Source organism: Lycorma delicatula, chromosome 6 (genome assembly GCF_047948215.1).
Source record: "Lycorma delicatula isolate Av1 chromosome 6, ASM4794821v1, whole genome shotgun sequence".
In the NCBI taxonomy this organism is placed as follows: domain Eukaryota; kingdom Metazoa; phylum Arthropoda; class Insecta; order Hemiptera; family Fulgoridae; genus Lycorma; species Lycorma delicatula.
The window spans coordinates 12,343,170-12,367,096 of record NC_134460.1 but is presented as its reverse complement, the minus strand read 5'-3'; the positions used below and the strand labels follow the sequence as shown (position 1 = coordinate 12,367,096).

General features: G+C 27.7%; 2 protein-coding genes across 3 annotated transcripts in view; both read right to left on the bottom strand.

Moving 5' to 3' along the window:
- The window catches only part of Msp300 (Muscle-specific protein 300 kDa), a 764,465-nt gene that overhangs the window by 75,060 nt on the left and 665,478 nt on the right, over nucleotides 1–23,927 (bottom strand). For both annotated transcript variants that reach the window (XM_075369201.1, XM_075369200.1), the window contains 2 exons: nucleotides 23,590–23,712; nucleotides 20,772–20,923 (listed from right to left, as the gene is read on the bottom strand). In XM_075369201.1, the coding sequence (XP_075225316.1) occupies nucleotides 20,772–20,923; nucleotides 23,590–23,712 (275 nt within the window). The remainder of the gene's footprint in view (nucleotides 1–20,771; nucleotides 20,924–23,589; nucleotides 23,713–23,927) is intronic.
- On the bottom strand, nucleotides 10,927–13,299 carry LOC142326611 (uncharacterized). The gene has a single exon (XM_075369202.1). The coding sequence runs from the start codon at nucleotides 12,502–12,504 to the stop codon at nucleotides 11,176–11,178; it is 1,329 nt and encodes a 442-aa protein (XP_075225317.1). The 5' UTR covers nucleotides 12,505–13,299; the 3' UTR covers nucleotides 10,927–11,175.

The window sequence follows — 23,927 nt, the reverse complement described above, 5'->3', positions numbered from 1 at the left end:
TTAATTTAAAATTTAACATCACCCGGATGTAACTCGATAGCCGGGCCAGACTTAATGAAACTAAAAGCACCAATTTATAGGCCTACAATATTTTTCAAGATCAATAACTAAAAAACTATCAATTTTAGAAAAAAAGTTTGATATGAAATTTTAATTTTTTGTTTGCAAAGAATTCGATTCTGCAATAAAAATATAGATTCCAATTTAAAAGAATTAAGTTGATCTTGAAATGACTTTAATTTGACCTTATCAAGGACAACATAGGTTATGAACTATTCCCCCTTGAAATAGAAAAACTTAATGGGAAACATTTTTTCCTAAAATGTGTAATTATGAGATAGATATGTCTCCGTTTAAACGGACCACCCGGTGTATCTACGAACATAATAAACGTATTTAGAGGAAGAAATACATTTTGAAATGCGTTTAGAATAAATTGCAGCTGTGTACGGCAACTAAATCAATCCTTTTTACAGATAAATCTTAAAAACTTTCTTTCAAATTTAAACCTTAAAAATATTTATTCCAATTTCAAACTTAATAAAAATCCAAAACAATATTCTTGTTTTTTTAACTTAGAGGATAGATTTTAATAAAACAAAGTAATTATAAATCTAGACTACATTCAAACTGGTCTTAGATATATTTTCAATTAAGCAAGCACAAGTAGCCTGTAATAAGGCACACAGGCCTTTTCTGTGTAAAGCTGAGAATATAGAACACCTAATCAACAAATCAGAAACTGGTGGTAATAAGAGTACGCAAAAACCTCAATTTTTTAATTATTGTAATGAAAAATCAAATAGTAAGAACAAGATTAATAATTTTATTCATTTAAACAGAGGAGAAAGATTTCACATAACTAGTCTTTGACAATTAAATTATTAATATCAGAGAAAATAATTATATTACATAACACAAAAAAGTGCTACTAAATGAAATTAATTATTATGAAATGCATAATAAACGAATACATTGTATATCCTCTCTGTACAAGCCTGTCCCAGTCTTTCTTAAGGCTGTGACACATTTAAATCACCTGGTGGTGTGGAAAAGAGGTATAATACGCAGATACTTTCTCTGAATACTGTTCACTAAGCAGCCAGCCTGTACAGTGAATTGATCGCAGGTGTTGTATTGCAAGTAGGACTGAACACAGCTTACCTTGTGTTAGGCTCGGTTTGCCGACAAACAGTAACAGTAAAACGATTATAAATTAAACATAATATCGATCTACAATTTAGGCTTCCATTTCAGAGAACGATAAAATCATTCAAAATCATGAATTCGAAATAGATATAAATTGAATAACTGCAAAATTATCAAGACTAATTTATAAAATTTACCCGAAATCCATTTCACTATTTTCCTAAGTGTGGAATTTCTTAACCTCGAAAATATAAACTCATTAAGTATCAGGTTTACCGATCTGTGACGTACATAATGAAACTGTCTTCAATAAACATTCGTGAAAACCCTCGGAACATTGAAACATACTTCCCGCAGTAAACAATAACATAATTTTTTTTTCTGTTAAAAAATTAATAAATTTTTAAACAGAAAATTTTTTTCAACAGATAAATTTTTTTTTTATTTCTTCGTAAAAATTGATTTTCTGTTTAGATTAATATATTTAATTAGATTCTTTACGAATATTTATCTTATTGTTAGGAGAACTATTTCTTTTAAAGATCTGTTTGCTAGAATATAGGTGACACTTAGCTAAGACTGCTGCTCTAAAATTTTTACACAGTAAAATGTTTATTTAAATGAGCATCAAATGCCCTGCTCGAAACCTCTATGCAGTAATTTAACAAAGAATGAGCATTTGCATAGTTTATAGATTTAATTATACGAAAAATGTTTAGTTTATTCATTTTTCAAAACCGATAAATTATGTATCTTAATTTATTATTTTAAAAATTGACAAGAGATTACCGTTTGAGATTCTGATTTATCATGACAATTACATATTTTATTCTCATAGCTTTTGTTATTCCCGAATTACTTAACCTCACAAGATGCTATGTGTATTCTGACTGAATAGTTATCCGTAGGCTGGCCGGCAGAATTTGGAGAAAACATAATATAATTTGATTTTATCCCAGTTTAAAGTTAATATGGTAAATTGTCTCAAACCGACTTCCAATTTTAAAAGCATATCCTGTCACGTGAAAAACATCATCCTAAGATTTCCTGATAATCAAATAACAATGTTAAAGATTTGTTTGCTAGAGTATAGGTGACAGTTAGCTAAGGCTGTTGCTCTAATATTTTTATAAAAAGTTTATTTAAGTGGGCATCAAATGCCCTGCCCCAAACCTCTATGCAGTAATGTAGCAAAGAAAACCTGCGTAAATGTTATGATTGCATTTTTTATACATCATGTTTATGGAATTTATACTGGTCTTAATTGATTAAATAAAACTTTTTTAAGCGGTACAATAACCAGATCTTTTCTATAATTTTTGTGAAGTTACTTAAAAGATGAATAGTTCTGTAATTCTCTGGTTTAATTTTTGAATAATTGGCCTGATTTGAATAATGGTTTTTTTTTTAGAAATTTTAAAAGGTTCAGGAAATTTCCCTGTTCAAAACAATTATTAATAATTATAGGCAGCTAGGATATAAAATAGTTATCTGTCTAAGGAGAAAAGTTGGTTTTCATATTTTTAATTATACTTTTTACTTCATATTCATTTGTTGGATACATGAAAAAAGAGGTCAGACAGTGCTGAATCTCAGGTAGAAAACTGGAAAATAACCGATCATTATGGTAACGTTTATTCATTTCTATTTTATAACTGTATATTTCCCACGTTAGCAAAAAAAAACTATTTAGTGTTACTGAATCGACGTGAGTGGCATCCTGTTTAATGTCCAGAACCGCAATAATCTCAGAATTAAGAAGTATGTAAAAACAGTCACTAAAAAAAAAGAAGACTGAATTTTGGTTTCTAACCTCCAGTTATTTCGCATTCAGAATCCATTGATTTTCAGAGAAAAATGCACTACATAATTTTGATTAATAAGTAGAACCTACACACCATCATCAAGTTTCAACTCCCTCACTGTATAAGTGTGTATGAAAAATACACCGCTACAAAGTTACACTTCAGTTTGGGTTATGTTGTCTGTTGTCGACCTTAAATTGAGCGTAACTTGACAACAACTCATCAAATTTTCACATGCACAACTTCAGATAGACTACTACAGCATATTTAAATTTCAATGAAATTGATCCAGTAGTTTTGGAGATTTTCGACCCAATAACTTTACTCATAGGTCTATATATATATATACACACATACACACCCATAAATAGAATAATAAACAAAACAAATTTCTCCTTAAAAAAAATATATATTTATGTAATAACGCATAACATGAAGTGAACAACCAATCTGTAACTGCTTGAGATGAAAGTTTTACACAATATACAGTGAACAAAAGTTACAGATTTTAAAACAAATACTATTATTTATTTGAAATGCATGGAGAGTGCTCAGATTTTAATGTTAAGGATATGTTAACTGAATAAAAACAGATTAACTAGCATCAAAAAAGCAGCAATATGTTCGTTTAACAAATATCTTTGGATTTTAAAATCTTTAAAATATTAAAAATAATATAAATACATAAAATTCTGTATTGGACAGATTTTTACTTATCTCAAATAGAAATAAATAATAATAGATAAGGGGAAAAAGAGATTTTTATTACCTAAAAATATGATCATGTTAAAACTTGATTTCTAAGACAGCGTCTTTTAAAAACACATTTCAAGATCTGTATCATGAATATATAAGATATTTTAAAATTAATAATAAGTATGAACAGTCACAAACAGGCATTATGAACTGCTTCTTCCTGACTACTTGTATAAAAAGAAAACAGAAAAATACTTATAGAATAAAGATAGATACATACAATTATTATTATTAATTATTTAATATTAATAATAGCTTAATATTTAATATTATTTAATATTTATTATTACTAATTATTGACATACTGATAAGAGTTGATTCTTAAAAAAAAAAAAATTATATGCCAGAGATATGTATCAGACGGCCTTCCTGCATAGGAATTAAGGTAGTTTGAGAAATAGCTACAGTTTTCTAGTCAGATTCAAACATCGTAGCCTGATAATCATAAGGACATAACTTGTAATGATTATATTGTCTACTTTAGACACGAAAAACAGCTGCATGTGTCTATGAACTCCAAATCAACAAAGCTACTTGAGGTATGTGGAGACTTTTAGAAACATGAATCAATAAATTGATCGACAACTCATCAGCTACCATTTCATCAGATAGAAATATGTAGCATATACATGACCTCAAGATCATCAGATCTAAATCCTCCCTCCTGCCAAATACAGATAGACCTGGAAAACTGTATTATTATTTCAAGGAATGGTTAATGACAATTATTTTTGCATTGCTTTTCAAGCAAGCACATAAAAGACATGTTAATGGTATGTAACTTCGGTTACTACCAATTCTTGGAAAGTGCAGGCCAAAGAAGAACGAAGAGGTCTTCGGAAGAAGAAGAGGGAGAAGATGAAAATGAAGAAGAAGGAAGACCAGCCACTCGTCTCAACATCACGGACTGGAGTCCGGAACAGAGCCCAGCAGAGATGCGTCGTGAAGGGCAGCCATACCAGAAGCGGATGAAGAGCTTCTACACAACCTCTCCTTTTTAAAAAACTTACAGTAAGACAATATAACCCAGCAATCGCGACTCCTCCGGAAAAGGGGACGCATTGCTCCCTCCTTATAGCTAGTGCCCCGTTGTGGCGTATTCCTGCTAGCCTATTAAGAGTTAGCACCGAAAAGACTTCAGTGGACGGTCTGAAGGGGAATTACGTCGGGAGGACAGGCTTTATAAGCCTAGCCTTCCGCGGTCGGCCCATGAAATGGGTTCGATAACGCTGGTTTAACAACGGATTGGAATGCAATTAAATCCGTCTTAAATTCACTAAAATAATAATAGACAAAACTTGAAAAATTAGATCCGAGATTAAAAAATAACCCTTTTAAAAACCAAGCCCGATTAGAATGATCCAGCAGCAAGGGACTCTGTCCAGGTTCTGCGATAATGTAGGGAGTAATAGACTCCTGCCAACTTTGCATTCCATTCCATTCCATAAAAGACATCTAGTCTGTTCTACCTGTCATTTGGGGTTTAAACTTCAGCTTCAGGAGATTCTAAATCTTATAATAGGTTTTTATGATAACTTTTCTAAATTATGTTCATGTAAAAATTATCTCATTCCCTAACATACAAGTATGAATACAATTTACATTGAGTGTTAAGAAAATAACCAGTTTACATCACTGTACATAGTATATTTTCTAGATTATCTACCGATTAGGAGTCTGCAGTAACTAACAACAGGAAAATAAACTAAAATGTGTACACCCATCATCTGTTTTGTTAAGAAAGTCAACAATTGGTTAATAAAAAACCATTTCAATAGATCATAAAAAAACAAATATATTGACAAGATTTGTATCTTGTTTATAATTTAAAGGACATTAAATTAAAAAATAAATCTTCAAAAAATTGTCAGTTCAATATGTTTATGTTACTCATATGATTTAAACCAAATAAACAACACAGAAGGGGTCAAAACTGATAGATTCATCTCATCAATAATACAAGGTTTAAGAATCGGATGATTATGGCAGCAATACCTTTCATCCATACCTTATTATACAACTCTGACTAAATGTTATATATGGAAACTTCCAAACAACATTTCAATAGTGTGTAGGAAAACCAACTTAGTTGAAACGAGATATTTTAATCTATAATTTGGTTCAACAGCATATAACTTCAACATACCATTTAAGTAGTCATGCGTCATCACTATAGATTCAAAAAGAAAAAAGAACGTACTACTCTAAAATGTATAAGGCACACAACGCTAATGCGTTGTGATCAGTAAGGGTATATACTAAGACTTTCTCCTGTAGAGTTATGTCAAACAAATTCTAGCGATTGTATGAATTATATTGACCAGTTGAAAGTAAGAATCACAGAGGTTGTTAAATCAATTACATCTTTGTGTTTTGTCGTGTATGACAGAAGTGTTCCATTATTTATTTGTCTGCGTAGTAAAAAATGGAAACCACATCAAATTGTTCTAAATATTTAAAAGAAACTTGAGTCACTTTATCATTTAGCATAAATAAATTTTAAACATTCAGTATGTATGAAAAAAAATCATGAAACCCATCTTTACTTTTACACCCACTATTTGTTTTTGATCTCTGTAATGCATAGATCGTATAACTTAAGAAAGAACTTTCTTTTTTAAGAATTAAAAAAAAGTTAATTTGATTTTTTAACTAAAAGTACTCAATTAAATGACAGCAGCTGAACTACATTACAATTGCTTTAATTAAATATGCCGATCTCTGTGGCAAAGTAGTAGCATCTCAGTCTTTCATCTGGGATTCCCGGGTTCTAATTCCAGTCAGGCATGGCATTATTGCCAAATGCTACAAAAATTCCCCATTTTCATATTCTCATATTCAAGCTTCTCTGTAAGCTTTTGTGATGAATTAATTCATCAAGCAAAAAAAAATTGATGTAAAGATTTAAAAATTTTAACATCATGTCTAGAAGACTTTATTTCTATTAAATAACTGTAATCAAATACTTTACTGAAGTGGACAACAAACTAATAACAGAACACAAACACCTCTGATACACAGATAAAAATAATTTTATGAAATTTTAGTACCAGAAACTTAAATTAATAATTTAAATTCTTTGGATAGAAAAGAAAAAAAACAGATTAAAAATAGTAAATAACAAGTAATTATCACAAAAATATATTCAAGGAGTTTACCAGATAAATGGAATCTTTACTTAAAAAATCAAAACTTGCAATAACTTTATCATAAATATCAGCCAGTAAATGAGCTATCTTAAAACAGAAGACTACTTTATAAAAAAAAAAGAGATTAATAAATCAGTGCAGTAAACACATAATGAACATAAGGACAAACAAACATTTTAAAATTGTAAGTAGTAAACACAAGCAATGTTTAGATTTCATACTGATAAAACAAAGAGATTTGAATTGTCAGGTCTACTTGTTACCTTCAAAGTATGACCTTTGAGCATTATATATTTAGCCCAGCACTTTTGCTAATACTTAGAAAATTTATGTAGCATTTTCAGGCTGCTGAAAGCAAGAAATTACAGGTAACCATACCTGAAAAGTAAGATATTTAGCAAACTTAGTAACTACGTTTATTTAAAAATTCTGGAATAGATCTGGGAAACGAACCAAGACGTTTACAGTTGTGAAATTTCCACAGGTTTGACCTTTAGTGGTGAAAATATGACAATAAAGAATTTCCTGATAAAATTCCATTGTAATAAAAAAAAACTTTCAGTGTACCTTGACTGACTTTTATCACTTTCCACTAAAGTGTGGCAATTTTTACAATGGTTATATCCATTTATTTGTAAAATCTATACATAGAATTCAACGTCATTCAATATTGATGCTGAATTGCTAACTGAATCTTACATATCATTTTAGTCTGTAAACCAATAATTTTTTTGTAAATTTCACATTGCTGTAAACACCTTCTTGTCATCATGTACGAAACCAAAATAATACTAATAATAAATAATTTAATACAATTTACATAAAGCCAGTGATTGTTTATGTTGACAAGGCTAGAAAAGAGTCACATATGCCTACATTAATTATAGCACTACAGAAAGGCCAGCCCTTGACTTTAAGTAGAAAAAAAAGTTATAGTCATATTTTTTTTATCAAATTTCTTCAGTTTCATTAAAATAAAAGAGTTTAATAACAAAGTTTTTTTTTAGACAAAACAACAAGCACATGAAACATTCTATAATCTTGCCAGAAATTAAATTTACAACTTGAATAATAAGAAACCAGCATCATTTAGTCTATCAGTCAGTTGGCCCATGATATGAGTGGGAGATTTAAGTTGTTAAAATGTAATAGTTAACAACTACAACAGTCAGTACAACTTAAAAAAAAAATAGTCTAATAATATTGTTCATACCAAATAATTTTTAGATAATTTTATGTATTTTTAAATGATATTTCTACCCATTATATCAAACTGATATTGTAAGTTACTAAAACTGATGCATCTATTCTAAGTAGATAAATATTAATAACCACTTTAAAAGTGTAATGAATTCACAAAGGCAGACATATATAAGTTATTAAAAGTTTTTCCTTCATTTTTCACGAATGGATTTCAATTTTTATTATCGCTATGTTTTGAAATGGTAATGTTAATATAAAAAAATATATAATTTTAAGTAATATTCTAAAAATTTTAAATATCCAGAATTTGCAATAAGAAAAAACAAACAAAAACTGTAGTTTTCATATGATGATTTTGTATGCATTATTTTTACATAATTATATTTCTTTAAATCATTTAATTTTTTTATGAAAATACAACCGCAAGTTTTTATCACATGAAAAAATATAAGGAATGATGAAAAATTATAATGTTTTTGAAAAGTTGAAAAGTAATTGAAAAAAAAATTTGACAAATTTTTCTAAGTGGTAAATAGTAAAATATGTTATACTCTAAAGTTAAAAATGATGAGTTACACAAGGATTCCACAAATCGGAAAAACTGGCAGTTGAGATGGATTAGAATATCATTAATTAGAGAAATAACAAAGAAATTTTAAAAAAATTATTAAAATAAACTGGCAATAATATATAAATATATCAACTAATGTATATCAAACGATAGTATTATTTGACATAAAATATACATAGAAAAGAACTATGAACTATGTAAACCTTACAAAACTTTCTACATATATTATTTAAAATAACTATATTTGTATAAATAAATATTTATTGGAACCACCTTCTTCCCCATTTATTACATGTAACTTATTTCTCATTGAGGTAATATAAAATGTGATTTTTTGCTTAATGACACTACTTTTGCTATTTGCAAGTATCATCAACTTTCTCTTTAAAAAAAAGAAGAGCTTTTTTAATCTGCTTAACCATGATTAAATTCAGAATGTTAAATGAAATGGTGTGTTTTTCTATCTATAATGGGTTTGTACCCATCACATAAACATGATTGAATCATGTAATTATCATTTAAATGAACAATAAGAGACTGAGAAATAATTATGTAAAATTATAATACAGAGTGTATCACGAAATTCTTCTGGGACTTGCATAACCTATTCTGCTCGTGAACATAATGGTGAAAGTTTACGTAAACTTATGTCCTAAACTGCCTTGTTTGCGAGTTACGGCTAGTGAAAAATTTACTTCTTTTGTTGCTCTTTTCAGTTCTTCAGGACTGTCTTTAAGTTGCTCAGCCGCATCCATAATGTGGACAATTAATTCCTCACGAGAATGTATTTTTGTTTTGTATACAATATTTTTCATCCATTTCCAGATGCAAAAATCTTAAGGTAATAATAGATCAGATAATCTTGGTGGTGACCAGAAATGTGGAGCTCCACAACCGATTCATTTCTCAGGAAATGGTGATTTAAGTAAGAGAAAATGGCATAAGAGAAGTGGGGAGGCATGCCATCATGCTGGAAATATACTTTACAGCTCAGCGCTAGAGGAAAATCTTCAAGCAGCTGCGGCAATTCTTCTTGAGAAAGTGTAAGTAGAGACCTCAACATTTGAGCGACCAGGTACGAACCATTGTACCATTCATACCATTGGATGGTATGAACCATCCAAACAGCTGATTGTGAAGAAGGCCACATCATACACTGACACAAAATCAGTGTTGAAAATTGCCTTCTACCATTTCATGAAGATTTACTTCTGCCCATGTATGCTCACTGCATAAGTTGTTGACAGCATCTAGAGTTTGGAGTTATTTGCTGTTAGTCTCTCATTCACAATTTTGTCTGTTCAGTGACAAGCCCCAAATTTTTCATGCAATGCTGATTTATTAAGAACTGCAAAGTATTTTTCCTCAACAAACCAATGTTTGCTTTACATACAGTTTTAGCTCTTTTTTGTGGTTCCTCTAAAAAAAAAAAAATTTTTTCATGCAAAATATTCATATCTGAATATATAAATGAACTGCCTCTACCTCAAAAAAAAAAAAAAAGTTTACCGGATTAACTCCTTATTCACTCTTAAATCAGCATACTTATATAAAGATTACAATTACTGAGTAAACGTCTTAATAATCATTGCAGAGTATTAATGTGTAACATACTATTACTGGAATTACTAATAGTTATTATTTAACTATGTCTATGAGTTAGTATAATACTAGGCCTATAGAGAATTTAATGAAATTTTATACTACATTTTGTTACTACATTTGAATAATTACCAAAAAATTGTTTTGAAATAATTAAAGAAACAGTATCGTTAATAACACATTCTTACTCCTTGGTATAAAGATCAAGAATTATGTTATTTTAAATTTTTAATTAAAACAGGAAACATAAATATACATTTCTCATATATTAAATAAGTTCTTTATCTTTTTATCTAGTGTTTGAAATAACAACTGAACACATGCACTTTGACAGTACACATACGATTCAGGTACAAATTTCAGAAAATAATTTAGATTAGAATGCATTTTCAATATTGTATTACAATAAAATATGCACTTTTAAATAAACTTTTGTTTGTTTGTTTGTTTTATTTTTTTAATTAGGAAGCTAGCTTTTTGGTTTCTTCCTGTAGTAACAGAAAAGTGCTGTTACCTTAACATAAGGTAGTGTCTTCACATTACATATACTGTCTTGGTGGGAAGTAAATAATTTATATCTTCATAGATTTGTGTAATGATATGTGGATGATTGCAAATATTTATACACAAACAAAACAATAGATTAAACATGCAGAGTAATTTCAAAAAAGAGAAAAGCTAAACAATGAAATAATATTACAAGTTTTAATAAAATGTATTTTTTTTACTTACGAATAACAATACTTGCAATACATATATTTTTACTTATTATAAAGAATAGCATATATATAAATAAACTGTACGATAAAAAATTATTTTTTATAACTACAAAAGCAAAATTAATAACAAATTTAAAAAAAATCAAATTAGATTCGATTAAAGCAACTGAAATATAATATAAATGTAAAAAAAATAAAAATAAAATTTATTTGAATTTGACTTAAGGAATATATGTTTTACAAATATCATGATATTTCATGACAATAATATCTTCCATATCTTCATAAATATAATACTGTTCATTGATGATAGGTTTATTAACAACTCTTAATTTAAAATCAACTGTATGTAATAACACTCCTAATTTCCAGTCCCAAAACTGTAACGAGTTATTATAAGTTATTGCGATAGTGTTTCCAGGTACCATCCGAATATCGTCAAAACCGCGTTCAACACTAAAACTTTTTGTAATCATTTCAGCATGAGGTTCCCAAACGGCTACAGTTGATTCATTTAATGTAAATATAACAAGATTTTCTTTTAAGCAACATTGAAAATAAGGTTGACGAGCACAATTTGGAAATTCTAATGCGACAAATCTACCTTCACGATTCCATACTTTAAGCGGTGTATAAAGATATCTATTCTGAAATTGATATATTTCAGCAATACTCATAATAAACCACGCATTCACCCATAATTCTGGAGGATTTACACCGAATGGTGTGTTATCAAAAAGAATTAATTCAAGATCCCATATTCTTTCATCGAGATCAAATCCTCTAACTTTATAACAAGACATCGGCATATCTAAAATAACAATGAATAGCATATTTGATTCGACTTCCATTTGAAATATATGATCATCATTAGGTGCTGTCATGCATAAATCAGAATCCTCTAAGCTCCACGCGTATATATTTTCATTGCCTTTTAAAGTTACAGCTATATACTGTTCGCTCAACTTAATTAAAACTATACTTTCTTTGTTTACACTTTTATTTTCGGTTCTGGTTCTTAAGTTTTGAACAGGAACAACAGGCAAATTTATTTCTTTAAATAATCTATACGTTTTTGTTCGATAATGTCTGTTATAAATCTGTAAATAATTATTTTGTTGATTAACAAGAAAATCTTTGTAAACTTTAACTGATGAACGATAAAGGTGCGAGAACGATAACGTTTGTTCTAATCTCGGTACTATATTAAAGCTCCATATTTCAACACGATTTTGAAAAACTCTAATGATTAAATCTTTAGTAACATAAATTTTTGATAACGGGCAAATCTGTAAATTAAAAGTATCGTAATAACCATTATACCAATTAAAGTTTAACCAAAAACATTTTTTCCAATCACTTCTTTCATATTCACAAATCTCTTCTGGAAACCAATCGTTATCGATACACATTCTTTTCCAATTACAAAGACAATTTATATTTCTACGCCAAGTCTGTGACACTAGAATGCAATTTTTTAAATCGGTAGCATTAATATAAGAAAGTATAATTTCTAAAATTTCGGGTGGAAATATATACATAAAATCCATTTTGAAGAAATCAACTGATCAGATATAGATTTAAAAAAACAGATGCTTATAATTTAACACTAAGTATTTTCATGTATAGGTGAAATAAATCTTCACAGATACTATTTTAAATTTTAATATTGAAAAAAAATGATTTTCTTAATATTTTGTTGTAGTCAATAAACAAGTATTCAAGTTTTTAATATCAGCTTAGGCATTCCCAAAATCAGCAAGTAAAAAAAAGGTTATTTTCAGCAGCAATGAAACCATAGGTAAGTAAACTTTGAGGTTAGATTAAAATTAAAACAAAAAAAAACACTGATTTAATTATTTAAATGGATTGAGTAAATGTAATATATTAAATTAATTTTAAATAAAAGAATTCTGAACATTAACCAACATTATAAGAAACTACTATATCACAGCAATAGTTTAAGTTCAGTTATGAATATTGCATATCATTATGAAATACTATGCATTAATATTTCATAAAGAGAATTGTATCGTCAATAAAACACAATAAACACAATAATGTTCACTTCGTAAACAATACAAAAAAAAAACCACAAACTATAAGAAATGCAACATGTTCATATAAAGCCATGTACTTTCATAATACCCACCAAGTCAATATTGATCTTATACACAAACAGTGTGGCAAAAACCAAAATTATTGTAAATATTCATAACACTTTCAAAAGTACCTCTGAAAAAATAACAGTAGCAAAAAATATTTATAACTAAAACACAATCTCAAGTTCAATAACACAACTAAAATAAAAATATTTGTCTTAAACACAACCAAATGTTTCAGTTATTTTCAATATTATGGTTGGTACAACATGATGTATGAATACTCTGCCAAAAGAATCACATTTAGAACGCAAAATCCCTGGCATTATGCCTTCTTATATATTCATTTTCTGTACTGTAATGTCAAAAATCTTGACGAATAATTAATATATATAAATGTATACTTAATTGGATTTTTAATACGATATAATTTATTAACATAATTTTAAAGGATTAAAATTGTTGTAATTTAAAGTTAAAATGTTTTATATATTTTTTATTTAAAATAATAAAAATATTTATATAATTAATTATACAATATTTACATAAAATATTTTCTAATTGATCTGTTTCTATAAATAGTATATTAATGGTATTTAAATTACAAACAATTTGATATATACTAACAAAAAAATAATTTTAAAACCCTTCTGAAAAGAAAAAAGCAAATGTTTTTGAGAAAAGAGAAGAAAATTTTAAATAAATCCACAAAAGAACCCAAATAGGAAAACTCCTTCAAAAACAAAGTATATGTTGTTCTTTGAAAAAATTAAAGTGAATCTTTTTCATCACGTTTTTTGCTGAAAAATACAATGTGCTCTCTGTTAAAGCTTTTTTGCTCACCCAATAATGGACATATCTGGATAAATTTATCCCTAAAGACATCAAAAATTTTAAAATAAAATAAAAGAATCGGTTAGATTAGTTCAGCAGTTTTTGAGATTTAAGTGAATATTTGTATAAACATACACACAAACATCTGATTTATTTGTTCTTTCTCTGGTAACTAATACAGCTATACCTGGTTACAGCTACCAAATTTCTTTTCATTTTTTTTTCTTACAATGAGATATGAGTTTTGAAGTGTGTGAAAAATTACAAGCTTGACTGGGATTCAAACAAAGAGCCTTCCAATATAAGACTGAGGTGCTAACACTCGCCACAGAGATTTATGGACTGGTATTTATAAAAAAACATAGAATTAAGAGAACTGCATACTTTTTTCTAAATGAATTCATACAAAGAAAAAAAATTGTAAACAATGTTAGTCAGCAACTATTGAATACACACATATATATATATATATATATATATATAATAACCATAATTGCTGACCTATATTGCTTATCAATATTTCACCTAGAAATTCTTGGGAGTGAATTCTGGTTAGGCAAAACCAAAACATTCCCGTGCTATACATAAGCTTCAAGCCTATAATGAATTAAGCATTAAAAAAAAATATTTTTATGACATTTATTTTCAGTTTCATAATCCACAGCTCATTTGGGTAATATTTTTTAGATTACAGTACACAAGAAATAATGCAACAGAAAAAAAATCATATCTAGTCAAGATCTTGCAATATGGAACAAAAGACCTTGTGATTTATTTACTTCGTTAGTTAGCTAACCAGTACACACTTCACAACAATCCAGTATCAAACAGCATAACCAGATCTCCCATCTCTATACTAACTAAACTAATAATCCATTGATTACATAACTGTAAATTATTGTCCCATTCACCTTTGTACTCGTCATAATTTTTGATTCATTATTAAAATTTAATTTCAGTGCTTTCTGGTCATACTACTAACAGATTATATCTTGTAATAGTTGACAGTTATTTTTACTATTTATTGTTTTCAAATTTTTAGATTAAATATTAAGCATAACAAATCCAATACGCATTACTTCATTTTTTATTTTTGTAAATATGTAAATTTTTTTGTAATATACAAAGAGAGTACCCAAATAAAGAAGGAGTACCTTTTATGGCTAAAACTTTTGTTTATTTTTAATACTTTTATATTGGAACTAACATTTTTAAATTAAATGTATGAAATATATTTGTTCATTAATTATAAATTTCTTTAAAACTCAATTAATCTGAGTTAAACAGAGGGCCAACCAATATAATTAACTACACAGCATTACTATTACAGATATTTCATTAAATGGTTTTTTTTTGCAATACAAAGATAAGAAAATGTATATGAAAACTAAACTGCAAAACCATCTTTTCTGCAAATTATATTAAAAATCAATCTTGTATGATTTGATTATGAAACCATACACCTAATTTATTTTTATTTATTAATACAAATTACAAAAAAATAAAAATTAATAACTAAGTACGAATCCACCTTACCAGCAATTAATTTTGAACTTCTCAAGATCTTTCAGTCCTTAGACCATCGTCAGGAGATTAAAATATATTATAAAATAAAGTTAAAAAATTATAATATTAAAACAATCATGACTGATTACTAGTTAACAGTCAGTATACTCATTATACCACTTGTATACTGATAACCAGCAATCAGTCATGACTGTTTTAATATTTTAATTTTTTAACTTTATAATACATTTTAATCTCCAGAAAATGGTCTAAGGACTGAAAGATCTTGAGAAGTTCAAAATTAATTGCTGGTAAGGTGGATTCATACTTTTTAATATTTAATCATTTATTAATATATCAGCAGTAACCATGTTTGAGAAATTGAAATATTTTTACCTATGAATATGTTTCTTTTATTAATGACAAAAAAAGATTCATTACTTTCTTATTAAAAATAACTATATTTTTAAAAAAATTTAAAAATAGTAGTGTTAGTTTTGTTGAAATAGCCCCAATATTTAACAGTTGATTGACCAAATCCTATATTATACCCATTATAAAAATAAAAACAACTCTTATTTTCAGTTATTTTTTAGTGTTCAATATACTATTAGAAAAAAAACCTGTAATTCATAATCATTGTTTTTCAACATAAAATATTTATCAATAAATCAATCAGCAATAATAGAAGTTAAAGATTACAGTAAACTTTTGTTTTTATTTTTATTATATGTTTAAAACAAGTTAGACGATGAAGACAAAGAAAAGGCAAATATTTTTTTAAATAATAAAGCAGCAAAACTATATATTATATATAATTTTTTATGTATATAAATCATAGAATTTTTATTTTAAAACCATTGAAATAAAAATAAAATCATAATTTATTTTAGAGCAGAAAAAAATGATAATGCAGGATGCTTAAGAGATGACAGAATTGGGAATAAATTGTTAAGTTGGCAAATGATGTTTTTTAATACACAAAGAAAGCAAACGCTAAGGAAAGAGATGGAGAGCTGGTTATATTAATAGAAACAACATCATCAACACTTCTGCGCTTTAATTCTAAATGCATATATATACATACATACACAAGCACACATAATAAATACATCAAGTAGGCCCTCTCATCGCTATGTTTAGAGGCTGCCTTGCATCACATGTTGCCTTTAAATTCAGTTTGTTTCTGAATGCCAAAATTAATAAAAATTTTCAATGAAAAATACTTTCATCCATGCATTACTCTAATTATAAAAATTAAGACAAAAAAATTATGAAAAGAATTATCTTTTACATTAAGAGGAACATAAGTATTTCAAATAAATTAATTTAATGGATATTTAACATGTTATACAATTACTTCTTTAAACATTATGAATAGAATTAAATAATTTATTAATCAACAAACTAGCATTCACTAAGTTTTGAATTTAGTTGTGATATCTGTTTTGAATTGATTTCAGGTTTCAGCAGATTATGTACTATGCTGTAACTATATACCAGTTTCCTGTTTAAAATCATAATCATGACACTATCTGGTTCAAACAAAGCAGAGAACCCATGCTCTATTTTGTCTAATTACTAGAACAAATTGGTCTGGGATCAATTAGCAGTACCATCTCAAAAAACAAAAAGCACAAATGGTAGAGTTGAAGAATATCTGTACTTTACATAAACATTTTTTTTAATGCTACTCTCAATATTATAATAAATTTATGGTAAAAAAAACTCAAAAAAGCATAACAATCTTTATAAATGAATTTGGTATGTTACATACATAATTTTATTTTTACACCTTTTCAATAATTGGAAAACAAAAATGAACATTAAGCAACAGAAATTTTCCTAACCCATTATTAAATATTAGGAACACATTTAAGTTGTATGAAGGTATAAAAGTGACTTCTCTTAAAGAAAAATATTAAGAGAAACATTATAACATTATTAGTAGATATGAAGAATAAAAAGATTTCTACTTATTAAAAGGAATAACATCTCCTTATACTAGCAAGGTGGTAATTAGTTTTTATTACATATTTTCTTCATCAATGGATAATTTTGATGATCATTTATTTTATTTTGGAAGTACCTCTGGTAAATCGGTAGTTTCTCCCAGATAACTTATAAGGAAAATTTTTAAAGAATAAAGTACATAGTCGACATGATACTACGACTATACTGTAGTTGTAGTGTCATACATAGTCAACATAGAGAATTCGAAGATATTTTTTATTTTTTTTTTTATTGTCAGCATTGCTTAGTATTTGATCATTACTGCATGATGATAAAATATCCTGTAATAAAAATATTCAGATATTTTCACTTGAAACTTCAAAAAAGTTAGTTCTTTTATATTTCTACATTTCACAGATGGCTCTGCAAGGTACCGGTCTCTTTTACTGTTTTTATATTTTTTCTCTGAATCCCTTCACTTATTTTTATCAAGATGAAAGCCTACTGAATTTGTATTTCTTTAGAGTCCCTTTCCACATGACTGTCCGAACAGGAGTATGATGTATGTAGGGTGTATGCATGTATGTACGTTTGTTTCACCGTAGCAGCTTAATGGCTGAACAGATTTAGATGTATGACCACGCATTGGAATTCTTATATTACTGGGGGTGCCGTAAGCTATATAAATATATATTTATATGTTTATAATATTTTTTGTATGTATAAAAAAAAATGTTTAAAAATTTGAAAGAAATTATACTATACAAAACTGTCACCCACACGCTCTTTAATTTTCCTATATTAGTAAATTATCTTATATTAATTTGTTTGTCAGCAATGTTTTTTTTTGGCAGTTGTGTTTTTTAATCTTTAATATCTATCTCTTGTTTCACATTGGCAGCACTTCTGTAAGACTAATCAAATTTTATGTACAAATCCAAAAAACAGTAAAATTAAATAATCTCAATTTATAATCTCAAAGAAAAAACTATTCAAACTAAAAATAACACTTTTCAATTCTTCTTTAAGTTTCAGCTTAAAGAAGTCAGCACCATATTTAAAACAATTAACAACTTACTAAACCTTAATTTGATGCCAACTCCTATATTTTAAAATTTAAAGAAGCTTAAGAAGTATTATTTTTAGATATTGCAGCTTTCTTGTAGTTAAAAAAAAAATAGTTTAGTTCATTCAATGTTTTGCTTCTTTTCATTTCATAATAACAAATAGAGATGCACAAGAATTGTTAAAAAAATTGATTTTTACAGTACTGTGAACTTTTATGTTCGGTAAACATTTTTCAATTTTTTATCTTGTTTTACTTAACGGCTAACATATTAATTTTCTTAGCGTATTCTTTTCACTATAAAAAATACATAAGCATTCCAAAACTGGAAATACATAGGGTTCCTGCTCCAACTGATTTCAGTTTTCCTGTGTATAAAATATTTTAATGTTAAATAACACAAATTATAATTTTTAATCAACTGAAAAATTACTCTAATTTTTATCATAATTTTTTATTTTTGTATCATATCATTGTGAAAATATTTAAATAAACAAAAAAGCAATTCTAATTACACATATTTTGAGAAGTATATTATTAAAAAATCTATTTCTTTTACATTTATTTATTTATGCTTTACATTGTTTTTTTATTTATACTTACCAGTTCATATTGTCTATATTTGCTAATTCTCCTGTATCTAGTGATGATTTTTTTAACAATAAAAATGCCAATCTAGTTTTAACCCCTTTTTGTAAATTTTTTGAACAATTACTATATGCTATTTTATTTCATTAATTGTATAACATCTACACATTAAAAAAAGCACAATTTGTACAACTGTTTCTTGTAAATTTCTTTATATGATTTACAAGATTTCACAGAATCTATAATTTATTTACAGTTGAACACAAAGATACACACATTAGTCACATGAATAAATATGCATGCATACACACAAACACACTTAAAATTTATGACATTTACAATTTAAGCACAAGAGAAAAAATCCCATAGCAGTTTACACTTTTCAGTATACATCAATTTTTTTTACATATGGTATGACTTAAGTATCAGTTTAAATAATCTATTTTTATCATCATTTCGGCATTACTAATCGTGGATTACTTTTATAATATTACTATACATAGGGATTTGATATTAATATTTTTAAGTAAGTTACATTTAAATGGAAGGATTTTGTATTAGATTTAGTAACTCATATTATTAATAATATTAAAAAAAAACTTTATAAGAGAAAACACGTAAAAAAATTTAAATAGAATTTACATAAATCCTTAGTCAAAAGTGTAAAAATAGGTATGAATATAAAAGACATAAAATAACAATAATTTTTTGTCATGAATTAATCATATTACTTCAAACCTGTCAGTAACCTATGGGACAGAAATTTTAGAGCATATGAAAACTGCTAATCTTGATTAGGATTTGATCCTGTGACATTCTGGATGAAGAGTTGAAATACTACCACCCTGTCAGAGAGGTCAGTTGTTAAACTTTGAGAGAATTTTGGCAAGTGTTACTTCAATTCAAGAACATTACTATATCTCATAAACCAAAATATAGATTGTCACAGACTGATCACATCAATAAATATCAACCGATATACTGAGTGTTCATAAATGGTACACAAGTATAACAGTCTATTTGGTTTGAACACACAATTTAAGTAGCCTACAGGTTCATGAAAATGTATTAGATTAATGAATTTATAATCAGCATAAGATACAGATATCAATTGATGAAAAAAGTAATAAATGAATAATTTAAAGTAATTTTAATTTGAATAGATATTTAAGATATAACCAAACATAAATGGTTTAAATGGCAGAAGTGTGCCTTCATCTAGAAAGACCAAAATCACAAAAGTTTAAAAGTATTCACAGCAGTCTAGCATATAATATTGTCAACATAAATAAGTTTCATTTTCTAAAAATAAAACCCACTGATGTCAAATGTCTACTATTACGCAAAAATTTCATTAAAAATTAAAAAAAAAACAAGGCACTGAATTACAAAAAATGAGAAAAACTATACAAAAGAAAAATGAACGTGTGCAGTACCTGTTCTTACGCAAAGTGTTAACAATATTTAACTAGAATGAAAAACCAAATATTAAATGATTAATCTTTTATGCGTATTAAATATAAATTCAGCAACATAAATAAGATGATTTTCACTATAGACTAAGGCTTATAAAGTGGCTAGAAATAAGAGTATATTAGCATAAAATTTATTTAATAAAACTAACAACAAATGTATAAATACAAATCTGCATGAAATATGTATTGAAAAATATAAGTGCTTATAGAGATAAAAATAAGAAAAATTAAAACAATAATTAATATAATTAGAATTTAAGTAACTATGATAAAAAAAATGAATATGGACTTACTTTTTGTAGCTATCAGTCAAAGCCTGCAGTTTATTCTGCAAATGAACAGCAGACATTTCAGAAGTCTTCTTAAGTAAATCCAATACAGTTCCAGAGAGGAAAAGTACTTCTTCATGTTGGGGTTGATATCCACGCAATTCCTTAACTAGATCCTGAAATATTAATTAAAATATATAAAATACAAAGTAAAACTGAGACATTTAGACTAATTAAAAACATAATTATTTTATTTTTATAGAATAATTTAAATAGAATAAAAAAAATGCAATATAAGGAAGTTCAACATAAAAACATAATTTAGAATAACTTTTTCCACTTAAAATGAAAGAAACTATAACTACAGGTGGGCAGGAAGTACCTTTATGTTAGCTATGAAATTATTAGAATTACCTAGGCAGCTTACCTTCTACGGATCTAAAATGTCTGTGTGGATTCCACCATGTCAAAGCATAGATGTATGCACCTTCATGTCCAGTAGTTATTCATCCGCACCAGCATATCAGGGGTCATCATTTCAAATGCTGACTGAAAAGTGTCTTGGAGCTGCTCATTGTTGACATATCTGTTTTCAGATCTCTTCTTTTACAAAATCCAAGAGTGTATTGTCAGGTGTGGTGAGGTCAGAGCCTCTTGCTGGCCAAGGTAATAGAGCCTGTAACTCTTCAGATCCACATCTGATCTAGTGATTCTAAAAAATTTCATTGAGACGTCTGTAGACATTCAAAACAAAATACGCTGAAGCACTAATTTGTAGGTAATGATATCTGGTTATTGCTTGTAATGATGTCAGCAATCATTTTTACCATTAATTTTGGAAGCAATCACTCATTGACCATTCTCAGATATCTGTGTTGATTAACTCTGCCAAAAAAATAAGTACCAAGGAGATATTCAGCTGTCATTACAGCCCAAATTATAAACATGAGGCAGATGGTGTTCAATTTCCTCAAAAAAGTGAGGACTGTCTTTTGTTCAGAAAAAAACATTTCAGTTACAAGAGCTTTGATAAATCACACACTTGTCTGAGAAATTGATATTCTTTTACTTGTTTGCTCTAGGAAAGTGTTCAAGCAATAACTACATGCACAAACACGTCGAACAAAGTCATTGTGACTCAACTCATTAACTGTGGCTGGATGAAAACATTTAACTTTCAAGTCCTACCGCATATGGTCTTGCATTGTTGATCTTGGAATGCATAACTCTGCAAAGGTTTGCACATTGATTTCATTGGTGATCACTGAATCGATGCCTCCACAGCAGCACATGTCTCAGCTCGATGCTTGGCCTCCCAATGTGTGGCGCATCAAGGACAGTTCCCGTTGCAAAAGCTTTCTTCTCCCATGTCAATAAAATTGTCATGATAGTAATGATTTCCCAAATCACACAAAGAAGTCATTCATAATGTTCTTCAGTGTTTTACCAGTGAGCGGACTGTTTGTGGATTCACACAAGCTAACAAAGGCTCTTTGACAGTGTATGCACTTGTATCTGCCGTTGTTTCACAACTATAACTAACGTCATCCCACCACGAATGAACAGACCAGATGATCCCCACCACAGATTATCCTCCCAACCTTTTCCAGCAGCAGTGAGAGATATCAAAAGTGAGAACTGGCAGCAGTAGAGCCTGATTAAGATTGATTTATTATAGTGTAAAGAGACTTCTTTCTCGCATAGTACTGAAAGCCAAAGTGTGAACTTGGCAGAAGAATATGGCAAAATATCATGCAATATGTGAAATAAACAATAAGTGTAAGTTACATGAATTACAGAAGGTTAAAATAATTAAATTTAGTTTATCGTAAAATAAAGAACTTCTGAGGCAGTATAACTCTGAATTAAGTAAATTACTTAATTTTATAATGGACTGTGTGCATTAAGAATATTTTGTAAATTGTAATGGATTAGGAGGCCCAGTTTTGTCAGATAGGCACTTCAGGTCAGACCTACATCTACAAAAATTAAAAATGAGAAAGGTGGAATGAAAAATAAGAAACAGGGTAGATGGTGAGAAAGCACTTTTCTCACTTGCCTATAGGGGAAATGCAGTATGAATTCAAGACTACTCAGAAGAAAGTTCAAGGCTCGGTAAATGTTTAACTTGTCACAATCCCTAGGAAGATTGGAATAGTTTTACCCAGATGAAAACAGCAATCAATGACCTTGAGTTAACATATTAATATGCTCATACGTATATTGCTTTTACTTTATTTGAAATTAAAAGAACTACCTAAAAACATAAAAAGAATAGCATCATCCATTAATCAATCATTGCAGGTTATATTGGAATCAAATGAAGGTAATAATCAGAAATATATTATGGAAAAAACATACTTAGTGTTGTGTGAAAATGTACATCTATAATGTAACAATATAAGTATGCAATTAAGGTACTGTACTAATTAAATTATCACTAATATATAATATTTTATACCAGTTTAAAAGAATTTTCCTTTATTATATATTATCTATTTTCTTCAAAAAAATTTAGTATTTTACTGTAATTGCTGGATTAAGAGTGCTTATTAAATTTGAACTAATGTAAAATGAATGAATGATAAGAGGAACAGTTACAAATTAATTAATAAGTTTCAAGTATGATACAAAAAATGTGATAATAATGAAAATAAAATTAGATAAAAAATAACACTTTCAAAATGAAAATTGTTAAGTATTGAATAATAATTAATTACTAAATAATAATAATAATTACTAAATAACATTTTCTAAATGTTTTCAGTGAATAAAATAGATATAATATTTAATTTAAAAAAATAAAACAATTTTTATTAAAAAAAAAATAATTATTATTTACCTCTACTGCTTGCTTCACTTCAATACTGTGTGTTTTGGATCTAACAGTTGTATCAATATGTTTTGATTTCTCTTCAGCAGTAGATATACGAGACTCAAATGCTTGCATTTTTGTTTCAAATTCCTATTAAAAAGAAAAAAAACAACATAGTAATACCTTTCTATTTAAATATCAAAAAATTATACACAAAAAAGAATCAGTGAATATAAAAAGGAATCATACCAAACAATCTGCATTTGTCATTCTATTTAATAGAACCTGCAAAGGGACAAAGGTAATTCCTAAAAATTCTGTTCTCCAGCACATAACAAAAACTATTTACAAAACTGATTTTTACA